The sequence below is a fragment of the Notothenia rossii genome (genome assembly GCF_949606895.1).
Source record: "Notothenia rossii genome assembly, chromosome: 5".
Taxonomy (NCBI): domain Eukaryota; kingdom Metazoa; phylum Chordata; class Actinopteri; order Perciformes; family Nototheniidae; genus Notothenia; species Notothenia rossii.
In genome coordinates, this window is record NC_136903.1 from 56387194 (window position 1) to 56402431 (window position 15238).

General features: G+C 39.0%; 1 protein-coding gene across 6 annotated transcripts in view; it reads right to left on the reverse strand.

Annotated features, from left to right (window-relative positions):
• LOC307040641 (glutamate receptor-interacting protein 2-like) overlaps positions 1–15238 on the reverse strand; it is a 235991-nt gene that overhangs the window by 67118 nt on the left and 153635 nt on the right. For all 6 annotated transcript variants that reach the window (XM_079683688.1, XM_079683687.1, XM_079683686.1 and 3 more), the window contains 3 exons: positions 7273–7428; positions 6820–6972; positions 6551–6737 (listed from right to left, as the gene is read on the reverse strand). In XM_079683688.1, the coding sequence (XP_079539814.1) occupies positions 6551–6737; positions 6820–6972; positions 7273–7428 (496 nt within the window). The remainder of the gene's footprint in view (positions 1–6550; positions 6738–6819; positions 6973–7272; positions 7429–15238) is intronic.

The window sequence follows — 15238 nt, forward strand, 5'->3', positions numbered from 1 at the left end:
TAGACTAGAGGGTGTCAGGTCCACTCCCCACTTATAAAAATAGCACTTTACCACTGCACCCCCTCTAATCTCAGATGCCCCCTGAGTCATTTTGTTTAAGTACAGTGAGCCTTTCTAAAATATACAGTAAAGAGACAAACCCACCAGCATTATAGGATATACTATGACTTTGTGCCAAATACTTGTTGCTGATTTAGAGTACTGGCACCTTTTTTTTTCCAATTCAAGCACTGGATATGCTGTAGTGTTTTCTGAAATGCTGTTGCGTTTTGCAAAATGCTGTAGTGTTTTCTGAAATGTTGAAGCGTTTTCTGAAATGCTGTGGTGTTTTCTGAAATGTTGAAGCGTTTTGTGAAATGCTGTGGTGTTTTCTAAAATGCTGTAGTGTTTGTTGACTTGCACTTCAGGGCTACCGTAGTAAAGTGTTACCAAAATTACATATTCAGTTTGAGATTTTTTTTAATAACTACTATTAAAAACATATTGTCTTTCCAGTCCAAAACACCTATCTTATTGTTAACTATACATTTTGAGTCATACTTTTTGTACAGCACTGACAGCAGTTTTATAGTAAGAGCAACATGTGATTATGGTGTTACACAATGCTCACTATTAGTTGCAGATTCCTCACAAATGTCTTCTGGTAGTTTTGGCTTAAACAAACCTTTGGTGGTGAGGATCAGAATGCAAATGATCCAAAATGGCTGCCCTTGTTGGTCACCGCTGAAAAGACTTGTGGTATTAAAGACTATTAATTATGCTTAAACGTAATTCAGGGAGGTGTGAAGGGGCTTTATGCGGCTTCATCCTGTCAGGCAGAAAGGAAGGGACTTATTGATTCTTCCAGCGTGGGTGAAACGACGCTAACTAATTAGTGTTGTTAGCGTGGGCACTAATGGAGGGAGTGCAGCCTCAGGGTGAAGAAACACACCCCGCACTTAGAGAAGCTGGTAATACAACGGGAACATCAATCAGTATACATACAATGTGGACATAATTGAGGAACCATACATAGAGAGTTCAATTAAGTCATGAGCACAAACAGATGAATTAAAGTGTCACCAAAAATGTATTTTAAACACACTTAAAAGCCAATATTTAGAAATCCCTACACATGACACAAAGGCAAACAGAGCACTGCTAACAGCACCCACACACACAAACTCTAACATTGACATACACACAGGAAAGCTAAGCTTCCAATGCTGCATTTAAAGTCAGTATTTTACTGTTACTCTATATAATGCATTGTAACTAGGGCTGTCAAGTTAACACGTTAACGCAAACATTTTTTAACGCCACTAATTATTTTAAGACGATTAACGCATGTGTATTTTTTGTCCTCGGCCGCCCCGTAGTTTCAGAGCGCATCGAGTTTAAAATGCCATCTACAAGCTGAAGCTGACAGCCCCGCTCCTGCCGCCCGCTTGCGGCAGACCACCCTTCCACGCTCACCGGCAGGCACCGACTGGCCATCGGGAGGACCGGGAGTGTGTGTATGTGTGGCGCGAGCGAGAGAGAACGCGCACACCTTACATGTATTGTTGTTAGCATCTGGTGCTAGCTAGCTACGCTAACGGATATAAGGAGCTGTTTCAATGAAAACAGAGGAGCGACATTTCGCCGACAACTGCGCCGAGCACTTGACTTTATGCAGGTAGCCAGACAGTGGGACATTGTACGAAAAGTCAGCAGACTCAGCACGGATAGTGCAACATGATTGCAGCGTCCAGGCAGCTCCCGTTCGAGCATATGCCTTGAGTTGCACATAGCTCAAACGATCCATCACAGTGTCTCTAAACACACACACACACACACACACACACACACACACACACACACACACACACACACACACACACACACACACACACACACACACACACACACACACACACACACACACACACACACACACACACACACACACACACACACACACACACACACACACACACACTTCCAGGTTGAATTGAGGCGCCAACCCAGTCTCACAATTTTCACCTTTTTTCTTCGTGTTGCACAGCACGATTTTAAAAGCAATGTATTTCTATTGATAGTCTCACGGCATTACGTGTTATAGGAAGACTTGAAGCTGTGTGGTTCATAAAAACATGTTCTTACTCAATATCAAGCCACAATTATTGTTTTTATTTTAAATCGTATAATGTCTGACTTTTGTTGCCGTCTGTGAGGAAAATAAATGGGGCTGAGAGCCTCAGGATACTGAAATCTCTATTTTTAAAATCTTTTTTTCCTTCTAATTTGTTATTCTTTTCAAAATAACACACTGTAACACACACTCAAGAATTACACATAATTATCCTTGTTTTTATTTATTGGTTTATTTCCATAATCTCTGGCTTTTTTGGCATCCGTCAGGAACTGAATTTCAAAATAAAAATAACCGGAAACAGACGTAGGCCTGTAGGAGTTTAGGATGGCCAAAGACACTACACTAGCCATAATCCCCAGCTATTGTTTAGGACTACTTTCCCCGTGATTAATCTTCAAGCTCCGGGATTGGATGTTGGAGTGGCAGTTCGCCAAGGTTACACCTATCGTCAAACAGCTGTTTGAAATGTAACAAAACCACGCCAGACTATCCAAAACTGGAATTGAACGCCCCCCCAGAACTACACATGCTGGCTATTGTGTTTCACAACATTTTCTATGGGACGTCGCTACTGAACGTTTTCGTTTCCCCCACAATTAGAAGTTGCCATGACATTGGTGTTATCAAATGTAAAACATATAATTAATAAATGGGTAAAAAAATCACTTGTGTCCATAATGCGCAGCATTAATATATACCCACATGACAGCTCATTGTTACTTTGTAATTCTACTCCACTACAATACAGAGGTTAACCTGGTATTTTTACTCCACTACACTTATTTGAGTTACTTTGCAGATTCTGATTAATGATGTGAAATATAAACAACCCTTAAATCAGACTTTAGTTACACCTGAGTAAAATTCAGTGAAGGTGATTGTCAAGTGCCAACAATCAGGAGAGATATTTGATAGTTGGTGCTTGAGAAGACTAAACATTTATCAGCAATTGACATGAATGGAAATGAGTAATAAAGTATATTCATTACTCGTTATTCTCTACTAATAGTTAATTAAAGACTGTATAATGGCTATTTTGCACATCCCTTTCAAGATTTCAAGATGTTCAAAGGTTTATTGAAATATCATACACACAACTACGGTGTATGCAATGAATGAAAATCTTGGGTCACAGGTTCCTCAAAAGCGCATTACAAGACATCTATCAATATGTGTGTATACCTCCACCATTAAACTGTCATATGCTGCACATTTCTTATACTATCTACATACATAAGAGAATAATTCATATGTATAATATCAGTTAAAATAAGTGCTTCAACATAGTTAACATTGCAGGAAAGCAATATATTAGACGTTAAGTACTTTGTCAGGCTTAATATTTATCTGTAGATACCCCCAAAGCTTTTTTCTTATTTAAAAGAAGACCTTAATCTAAAGTATTATTTAATGTTTAAATAAAGGTTAATTCGTTTTTCTGCTTTGCACCTCCTCCTATTAATATCTTTGTACATCCTGCACTAAACTGTTTTATTGTAGAGATCACTTACAGTATCTTCTTGATTTTTTATATTCTATATTGCTATCATTGACCGTCTACTTTCCCCCTATGAAAGTATGTACTCTTAATATTTTTATAATCAAATATAACACATAAAAACAATAATTCAATAATGTGCTTTAACCACTAGGCGGTGCACACAAGGTACACACAGCCATAATAACTTTGTATTATTAGTTTAGGACACTTAGGTATGTACAACATCTGAAGATGTGTAGTTTTGTTCATGCTTTCACATAATTTTACAGCATATTACTATATTATTTCAGACTCAGCATTTACATTCTTATATTCAGAGAAAATCAGTAATATCTTTAAAAATTACAAGTCCTTTTATATCAGCTGTGCACAGTTATGGTGTAAATATAACCTATCTATGAATTAGATCAAATGTAAAAGTCAGCCGAATTAGTGTTGATAGTGCAAGAAGACGTATTGTCTGAAGAGAAATTGAAGATGTTGTTTAATTGTTGATATATATATGATCCATGTCAAGTATTCAGTTTCGGCGGCATTTCTTCCAGTTTTTCCAAAGGTCATCTCATCAGAGCTCTATTAATAGAGAACTACGGCAGATCTGTAATATGTAATGCAGCCAAACCGTGTATTAAAATGCCGTTATGTGATGACTTTCAAAGAAAAAAGCAAGAACACTCGGAATTAAGTATTATTTTATTCTTTTTAAATGTTTTTCCGATTTCATATCATATAAACACCAAATCCCAACATGCATTGCGGCTAAAACATCCAATCAGCGAGCTTAAACCATAGCTGAGGATCTTGGGTAATCGCTCGAAATGCCTACATCTGTTTCCGGTTATTTTTATTTTGAAATTCAGTTCCTGACGGACGCCAAAAAAGCCAGAGATTATGGAATTAAACAAATAAATAAAAACAAGGATAATTGTGTGTTATTGGTGAGTAAATAAGAGTGTGTTATTTTGAAAAGAATAACAAATTAGAAGGAAAAAAAGATTAAAAAAATACAGATTTCATTATTCTGAGGCTCTGAGCCCCATTTATTTTCCTCACAGACGGAAACAAAAATCAGAAATTATACGATTTAAAATAAAAGCAATAATTGTGGCTTGATATTGAGTAAGAACATGTTTTATGGACCACACAGCTTCTGGTCTTCCTCTAACACGTAATGCTGTGAAACTACCAATAGAAATAAATTGCTTTTAAAATCGTTCTGTGCAACACGAAAAAAAAGGGGGAAATCGTGTTGGTGAGCACAAAATGCCATGAGACTGGGTTGAATATTTGTAATGTTCAGAGGTTGTTGTGTTTAATATTCATGAGAATATCTGTCATTGTTCAAAAGATAATAAACAAACATTTGCATAAAGCATATTTGTCCACTCATATGTTGATAAGAGTATTACAAACTTGAAAAATATCCCTCTAAGGTACATTTAGAACAGATACAAAATGTGCGATTAATCACGATTAACTATGGACAATCATGCGATTAATCGCGATCAAATATTTTAATCGACTGACAGCCCTAATTGTAAAATACAGCCAATGTTGCAGGGAAGAGAACCTATCAAAAAATAGCCTCATATAATATATTGGATACCATATTAACACTAACAACATCAACAATGTTTAAGCTACTGTGTCAATAATGTTTACCTTTATCTATTATAAACCTTTCAAATTGTTGTAAATTGAGTAATAATAAAGTAATACATTTGTGAAGTTATAGTTTAAACGTATTATCCCAACCATAAAACCCAAGGTAATGGGATATTTCCATGACATTTTAGAATATTGCAGAAAACAACATCTGTTGCACATGCGTTTATGATGCTTACACTTTTTATCCAGCGGGATAGTCTGCTCATATTAACTCTTTATACAAATTGAACTAAAGCTAACATCTGGCTATAAAGGAATCACATCAGGGTCACATGACTTCACGGCTCCCTTCGCTAAGCTAAAGGTGGCTAATGTTCAGTATGATGACGTTTAGTCGTCTTATTTAGACACTTTTAACAACCGCCATTTTTTAAAACACATAAAAGCTCTGAATGTTCACCAGTGGAGTAACTTCATATTTAATATTGCAGAACAAAATACACACATCTCATAAGCTTTTATTAACCACAACATCCGCAATCAAGAATTTAACGAAAAACCAATGACCTTCTTACAAGGCAACCTGGACATGCTGAAATGCTCACTTATTACCAGGTTAAGGACTAATTCCTGCAAATCTCTGTTGGACTATGACATTAAAATTAACTTGTGTGCTGCCTATTTCTATGCTTATAGAGTTGGGTGAGTGAGCGCTCCTTGGTTGTGTTGGTTTGCTCGGGCGTGTCAGAGTGAGCGCTCTCTGCTTTGCGAGGATCTTTGTAAACGGAGCACGGAGATCAACACATGGAGCAGAGACGCCATGTAAACTGTGTTCGTGTCTGTGATTCTTGAGCCTTGGAGACTATTTGTCTTTGAGTTATTAATGTGCAATTTGGATGTGTTACGTGCAGAATTTTTGAAGTTTGTACCTTTTGGTCTGAAGCTAGTTTAATGTGTGCTAATTTAGCTAATTGTGATCTGTGCTATTTCTAGCTAATAGTGATGCTAATGATAGCTAATTCCTTTAATAGTAGTATGTGTGTCGTTTTTACAGTGCTACTTATATGTTATGTAAAGCCTGCATACTTATATGTGTTTTATTTCTGTATTGTTACAGTTTTAGAAAGTCAAATACATCTACAGTAAAGTCAAGAAAGCAAACCTTGGACCTTTATTGGAGGACTTTTAAATGCGTAGCTGTCTAGCGACGCAAAAGGATACGCGCTGTAAGGGCAGAACAACTAGAATTAGATATTTTTGTTAGGAAGGCTGTACATCACAGACTACACACATTTGTTTAGTCATGCATGAACGCATGTGCTCACCTCTCTGCAGAGCTGTCGGGCTCTATGAATCGGATGAGTGGGGGTGCAGAAAGCGTTTCGGTGGCAAATATTCCTCCCTGCAGCTGGACACCGAAGCCGTTGAGTGGGTCGCCTGTTAGGACAACCTCACTGGTCTCCACATGAACCACCTGACCACCGGGACCTACTGAACTGGACGCCAGGGACACTGAACACACACAACAGTGATATTTTATATTAATTTCCCTTCAGAAAATGATATTATTGTAAAAACAGACAAAAGGACTCACAGGAGCTTTTGTGCTCTTTCTTTCTCTGCCGTCGTTTAAGCAGCGAGTTACGTGGACTCATGGGAACTGTAGGCCTTGGCAAGGTGCTGGAGCTCTGGCTACTGGGGCCCGATGTTGTTGTAGAGCCGGGAGAGAAACTGGCCGATACTAGAGCTGAAAAAGAAAAAGACTATAACCTCTCTGAAATAGAAAATGTGTTGAGGCAACTTCAAGCGTTTCAGCCCATTATCATGTAAAGCAGTTACTTCAGTATTCTTCCATATAACATCTTGGCTTAGCAAGCAAGGTTGTTAAATCTAAATCTTTGGCATAATGTAAGTAGTTTTCTTTAAATAAGTAACAACTTTAGCTAGAAGTAGTGAAAGTTAAATAAAACCACAACCGAATATACTATATAATATATATATTTGAGAAACGGGGATGTTGGCTTATTAACTTTGCCTGCGTTCTTACACTTGCAGTAGTCGAGGCTGTTGATGGTGTTATTATTCGAGGCGGTCCACGACTTGTTGAGGGTAGCACTTGTGTTGCAGAGACTGGAGTTTAAAGTATGACTGAAGTTCACACAGGGGTCCCAGGAGTGGGGGTGGTCCGACTTCTGAACCTTCACTGGATCACACAAAAATGATTTGGTTACTTGTGAGGACAATAATTCCCTGGACACCAACCTTGAACCTTGGTGTTAAAACTTTGAAGGTGCCCAATTTTCTATTTTGTTGACAAAAAACATGTTTTACATCAGGAGTTTCTCACCAAATCATAGGCTATTGTAAATCCTGTGAATAATAATAATAATGCTGAATCAATACCCATTCCTGTATTGTTTAGCTAACATCATTGTTGCAAGTGTAGTCTTGCGGTTTTTGTGCCTTACTGCCATTACCTGCCGATCAGTAGGACAGCTTAACACTACTGTAAACTGTGTCAATCTTAACATTTGTTAGTTACAAACATGTTTGGTGTGTCACTTTAGGCATGAAAGCTGAGCTTTCTTTAAATAATATAATGTGATCACAACTTTGGCTTCTACTTCCATGCAAAAATAATATAAACCAATGCCTGGGACAGCAGTAACAACCTAATTACAGATGTAGCACTCCAGATAGGATTCCACCCAGCGGATTCCAACCAAAAACCCAGCGATCGCAGTGGCTGGGAGATTAAAGCCCTCCCACTATTTCCTAAGAGGGCGATGCCAAATTTCCCCCTTTGTTCATTTCAGGATTTAACCATGAGATTGCGCTTCATTCACAAATACACAAAGACAACTGGGTGTTGTAGACCTTAGTTTGTTTGCAATGTTTGCAGCTCTGCAGTTGTATTTGTTGAATACTGTAGCATTTAATCACTTATTTGTTATGGTTTTCACAGGCGAAAAAACATCAATATTTTAGATCAAATAAAGTATATCTAATCTTATTATCTTAATTGTAATTCAATAATATATAGTCTTTATATATTAAATAATCATAATAATAATGTAAATGTTTACACTTCTTTATTTTTTATGCTCATACTTTTACCTTTACAATAGTTTGCATTAATACGCTTTATATCTTTTGTAATATTGTTGTGGTGTTTTTACACAGTACAGTAGATCAAAGTAAATCAACTCATACATTATCCAGTATTATATAGACCCTCCAGAAAAACGCGATTCTGCGATCGCAGAATTTAACGCATAATCAGCAAAATGGCGCAGATTTTTAAAAAGCCGCATATTTATCAAAAGGCCGCATAATCCCCGCATTTTTCCACACAAAGTTGAGGAAAAACAAGTTAACTCGTCTTGACGTGACGTCATCAGCTCGCGCATCACAGAATGTAAACAACACTGTATAGAGTGAACGTGTGGAGCTCACACGATAGAGAAAACACCACGATGAAAATATCTAATCCATCTCATTTACCGACGAACATTTCTACTAAAGACCGGGCAAAAAGTGGGGGGAAACTATTCTGCACCCCGTGCAACTGTGTGTTGGAGCAAAAGAGAAAATCGACGGTGACGACCCACTTTGATTCATTCAAACATTCGAAAATGCTTTCTGCTGGTGCGGACAAGAAAGCCAAACAACTCACATTCACCGAGGCATCAACCTCCAAAACCCTTTCGAGGGCTACAAGAATTAAGGTGAGTAGCCTACAAGATTGAAGCTGGTCAGAGAACGAACGAGTAAATGAAAACAGAATGAGGCGGAGAAGTGTGTGTGTGTGTGTGTGTGTGTGTGTGTGTGTGTGTGTGTGTGTGTGTGTGTGTGTGTGTGTGTGTGTGTGTGTGTGGTGTGTGTGTGTGTGTGTGTGTGTGTGTGTGTGTGTGTGTGTGTGTGTGTGTGTGTGTGTGTGTGTGTGTGTGTGTGTGTGTGTGTGTGTGTGGGGGGGGGGGGGGGGGGGGGGTGTGTGTGTGTGTGTGTGTGTGTGTGTGAGATTAAAATAGCCCAATTGCTTTTACAATAAATAAACATTGAATGTGTTTAATTGAATAGTAAAGGGGTTTAACGTTAGTGGCAGGTTGTGTGTGAGAGAGAATAAATAACAGCCCAATATTTAAAAAAAAATCTATAATTTTTTCCCGCATATAGCATATTTCGCAACTTCCAGCAGTTTCACCGCATAAAATCACATAAAAACCCTGCATGTTTAATCGCATAATCAAGGATTTTAGCCCGCATAATCAAGGAATTTAGCCCGCATAGTCAAGGATTTTTGCCCGCGTTTTTCTGGAGGGTCTAATTATACAGTAATGTGTTGTATTATTAAGTAATATCATACATTAACCCCATTATAGCAGATGCTACATTGAATGGATGAACACATTATTAGTATTTCTAAATATAAGTTGTACAAATACTTATATATATTTAATACTAATAACATAATGATTAATTTTACTTTCAGATGTTAATACTTTTCACTTGGGCAATTGACAGTTTTGAATGCAGGACATTTACTTCTAACACATATTTTTACCTAGGTAAATAGTCGAAATACTTCTTCCATTCTGCTTTTAACCTGTCATTGTTTTTAAAACTTTAATGAAATGTTTGATATTTCCAGAGACCCTTTCAGACCGGCAATGCTGCCCTGCGTGTAATTCCAATTGTCCATCGGAATGTGACGAAAGTCAAAAGTCTCCCATCCATCTCCCTTTTGTCACATTCCGATGGGCAATTATTTGAAAGAAAGAGAGTCCGCAACATAAGCCGCGTTCACACCGCGTTTTCCCCGTACTTTTCGTGTTTAGTTCCGTTAGTACCCCTTATGTCGCATTAACAACAACAAGCGTACCCATTTTTAGTTCCTGCTGAGAGATGGTACTTTCCTGGTGGAAAAAAGTGCCCCAGTTCTGATTGGCTGGGGGAATTGCAAACCACGCCCCGTAAAACTCTGAAATGTTTTGTAGAGCCGCCATTTTATTATCCTCGCATTAGCATTATTAGCATTAGCATTCGCCCAGCGCACAAACGCAGAGAGACTAACTTATGGCAACACAAAATAAAACATGGGAGCGGTGGAGATGAGGAGGTGTTGGCGTTTCTGGCAATTTACTCGGAAGGCTTCAGTAGAAGCTGCTGGGAGTCCCAGCAGCTTCTACTGAAGCCAGTCCCCAACTCTGGGGACTTCCGCCGGGGACTTCGGGTGGCAGTATACGCCGTGAAGTGTTTTGCGGCCTGCCAGTAAACCCAAAGCAGAAGAAGATGAAGTGAAGTCAGCGGCTCATTTGCGTAATCTTTCCTCAGGGAACTTATTCCGGTGTGAATGCGATCTGTACTTAGTGCCCTGGGGTAATAAGTGCCGGGGCACTAAGTGCCGGCACAGTACTTGGTGTTAACGCGGCTATAGGCTACTATCTCTTGTTAACAGAGGGGGGATAGTAGAGCTTTGTCACACCGATGATGGCCGACAGACCCTTTCAGGGTTAATGAATAGTGGATAGGAGAATTCAAAAGGATTTAGGAGAAGAGACTGCAGTGCTTTGAGAATCCGACTGCACCTACACTATCGACGTATTTATGATGCGAACTACAGTTTTCTATACAGCGGACTACATTGATGTATAATAAGAATAACAATTACTGTAAACCCAGCGCCGTTGATACGATGGCCTCGTAAGAACTCAGATGCTCAATTCCATTGCTTGGTAATCTTCTTTATTGTTAAGAAAACCAAAGCTATCAATAATGACTCCTAGGCTCTACTAGGATTCTCCATATAATCACTAGGTTCAACTAGGTAATGTAACATGAGTCTCTGGTAAACAGGCATAGAGATAACGACATCTCAAGACGAACCGACACCAGACAAAGGGAGAGAAGGACTAAATATACACATTAGTCAATGGGGCACAGGTGGACACAATCAGAGGTGGGAACAACAATCACTCTAGCAGGTGCCACACGGACAGGAGGTGCCGACACCTGGAGAGAGAGAGTAGAGTAATTAACATCAAAAGACAGATATACGAAACACTAAAACACAACAGCTAACAGGATACTATCGCTAAAACCTTACAGCCGTATTCTATCTAGATACTTTGCACCGCGCTCCCACTTGTTGTACCTGGCAGAGCAAGAAACACTCCAGCCTTTTATTTAAACTTGTTTAAAACACATCTAAATAAATATGTGTGTCCCGGCACCGGCCATAAATGCAATTATGCTGTCAGTTTTCAGATAAAGCCACAGCATCACAATTATTCTGTTAGTTATTTTCACCTCCCGTATTGCTTTCAACCCACCAGCTTTTATGGAGAAAACAAGTTATATAATAATTAACCAGAGGCATATTTCTCACTATTTTATGCATAGAAACAACAGGCTACTGTGTGTGTGAGGAATCGGCTGTTTATTTCATATGAGTTCCATTGTGGCAGCGTCCATCACTGCACTCCCTGGTTGCAATACACAAAGACAGCTAACTTAAGATTGTCACTCAGAGGGGGGTGGGGGCTGGTGAACAGTATGGTCAATGTTTGTTTGTTTAAAAATGTTTGCAGTCTCGAAAGGTCTAAGCCAATCTGACATGGACAAAACAAAAGGATCAGTATGTGTCGAGGGGGAACTAGACACCACTTTACAGCCATGGTTCGGTCTGACAGCAATCAGCTGTCTGCGGGAAGAGACAGATCACTGCATAAATATGCAAACCTACAGTTAACTTTACTGCTGGAGAAGATCGAGGGGGGGGGGAAGCTGTGGCTGATGGGCCATAAGCAGTGTTGGGCAAGTTACTTCCAAAATGTAATATATTACATATTACTTATTACTCTCTTTTGAAAGTAATAAGTTACATTACAATATTACTGTCTCTGAAATGTAATGAGTTACACTACTTTAGTTACTTTTTAGTTACTTTCACCAAAATAACCGCAAAAGAATAGCTAGGTATTTTAAATGCTAAAATGTAGTTTAGTGCAGCTCATTATGCATCCAGTGAAGGGCAATGTGGTATAGCATAACAACTGTGTAGGCCCTTAAGGCTACTAACAACTTGTATTACAGGGCTTAGTTGAATACTCGATTCTGATTGTAAATTCTTAACATGTGACACGTTGTTAATACAGCAGTACAGACCGCTGTCAAGGACTATAATGAAGGTTAACATATTGTAAATCAAGGCAAATATTATTTAAACCATGCTCATGGTTTGAAATGGCAAACATTGAAAGGCAAAAGTATTTTTAAAACCATGTAGCCTACTACATCATCACCTTGGTCCCATCATATACGCTGGGAAGAGAATATTTACTGTGCTTGAAAACTGGTATCACATCATCATGTGAGGTTGAATTTGTGACCTGGAGAACATTTCAGCTGCAACATCAGCTCGTTGATAATAAGCTTGGGATATGAGATATTTTTTTAGCCATTCGTGGTGAAGGCATCTGTGCTATTGTATGCATTATTTTTGACCCAACATTTCTAAAGGCATGTCAGAATATGGTACTATTTTCACATGAATATTTTAGCCATTGTCTATTTTTATACCACAAGCTGCAAAATGACCGCCTTACCCCACTGTACAAGCGGGTAGTTGTTTAGATATACCTGGCACCTGCGGGCCGCAGAGGGGCGGCGTAGTTTCGGGCGACGAAGACTGCTGCTCCGGGGCCGGCGAGTCAGGCGGGAGTAAGCTAGTGTCCACAACGGAGGGTAACGTGATGTCCACATCTGACCTGTTGCTACTGTCTGCAGTAGATGCAGTGTTGCTGGCGTTTAGTGATGGTTGCTTTAACCATTTTCGTATAAATGATTATCCACAGATCAGATGTGTGTCACTGCTGTGGAAGCACTTTCGAAATGATGCACGCGCAGCGGAGCAGGTCACGCGCACCTGACACAATTTGTTGTTAGTATTTTTCGCTACGTTCTCTTTTTTGAATGGTTGCATAACGTTCAACTTCCCCGAAGATCTCGACGCGAAGCCTGAAGGGTAAACACCAGGTTTACTAATCTACCCGCACAATTTGTCCAGTGTCGGAATGTCTCGCTATGTTAGTACATTCTTAAAAAACAAAACACCATTTAATTTCGGGTTAAAATGTGTTGTAACTGCGTTACTGAGCATTGTAACGGGTAATATATTACCCACATTTCATTAGTAATGCGTTACATTACTTCGTTACAGCAAAAAGTAATATATTACTGTAACTCCGTTACTTTTGTAACGCGTTACACCCAACACTGGCCATAAGGTGTGTAAACAAAGAGAGTCAGACACAGCTGATCACATGAGAGCTGCCGTTTCATTCAGACGTTTCATTTCAGCGAGGGCCCACCCGTGCCGATCACGGGCCCACATCGGTAGGGGCTTTCGAAATGAGGTGCTACATCTGTATGCTAAGTGTCAGCTAAGGAAGCATATGGTACTGTGACTGATTTCAGATAGATAAGGTTATGTTCCTTCTCTTTAATTAAAACACACCTTGTTTAATTTCCATGGTGGTGCTGTCAGGCCTAAGAGCTTTTCAAGAATGTTCACACTTGGAATGTTTTTGATAAGAAGTAATTTACATTAGCCTTGGACAGTCAGGTATGGTAGGATCATACTATGTATGGTGTGACAGGCTGTGTTCATAGTTATTTATTTACCCCAAATGTTCTAAGAAAAATAGACACCTGTAACACACTCTCACAGATGCCAGTTCAGTGAAGAGAGCAAGTGAGTATATTCAACACCTGCCAGTATTTCCCAAAAAATACTAACTGGAAGTCTGTTGTTAATTAGTATATCATATGGAAACGTCTACTTCTGTGGAACGATAATAAGATTAACAACACAGTGTCTACAAAATACAAGCTGATAAAGAAATTAAATCAAACAGAAATGCTGGTACCATCTGCTGAAGTCCCTTTTCCTCAGATCTCTGGGAGAGTATATTCTTGGGAAACTGCACTGTGAGCATTTGCTTACAATTAAAGCTAAACTCTGGAAACCTACACAACTTCATGTGTAATTCCTCACATCACACATATCTCCGCTCTGAAGTAGATCCTAAGCTGCCCTGTGCTGTCACATCCATCCCGCAGAGCCTTTGTTTCCTCCATGTGACAGTCATCTTATCTAAAGCAATCGTTTGGCAGGAGGTCTGAGGAGCAGAAGCCTTGGGTTGTCTCTGGGTGAGATCTGAGAAATGTTAAAACATTCCCCTCACTGGGAATAAATAATGTCTTGCAGCCAAACAAACTGTAGGGACATATCTGCTCACAGGAAATGGCTGCACATACACACAGTGCTGGAATATAGTGATGTACAATATTGAGGTAATTTTGCCTTAGCTGAGTATTTCATTTCATGCTACTTTATACTTTTAGTTCACTTTATTTTAGAAGCCAGTATTTTAATTTTGACTCCACTCCCTTTATTTCAAAATTCTAGTTATTTTCAAAATACATATAAATAAACTGATAAATAAACATTGGCATATCATTATAGGTTAAACTATCCAAACTGTCAAACTTTAACTTACTTTTGCCAACTTTCTAATATTAAGTAACTTGTCAATGTGCCCAGTGACTGTTCTAATTAAATAGCAGGGTTATTTTCAACTGAAATCACCCAGCAAAAGATGATCAGTTTAAATGTACAACGTGCCTTTTAGCTAATTTTCAAATTGAGGCCATTCACTATAAAACGTTGCAAATGTGATACATTCTTATGTTTTACATTGAGAGTGATATGCTAAAGGGAGGGGCTTTTCAGACACAACTCTTAGCAATAGACCAATCACAGCAGAGCTGGCCAGCTAACCAAAAGCCAGCTAACCAATCAGAGCAGATTGGGCTCTGGTTTCAGACAGAGGGTGAAAAGAGGTAGAGTACAGTATACAGCACCGGCAGTATGATCAAAATAAAGAGCTTTTTGAACATTAAAGCACAGGAGCGACACTAAATATAAATGTGAACCTAAAAATGAGCAG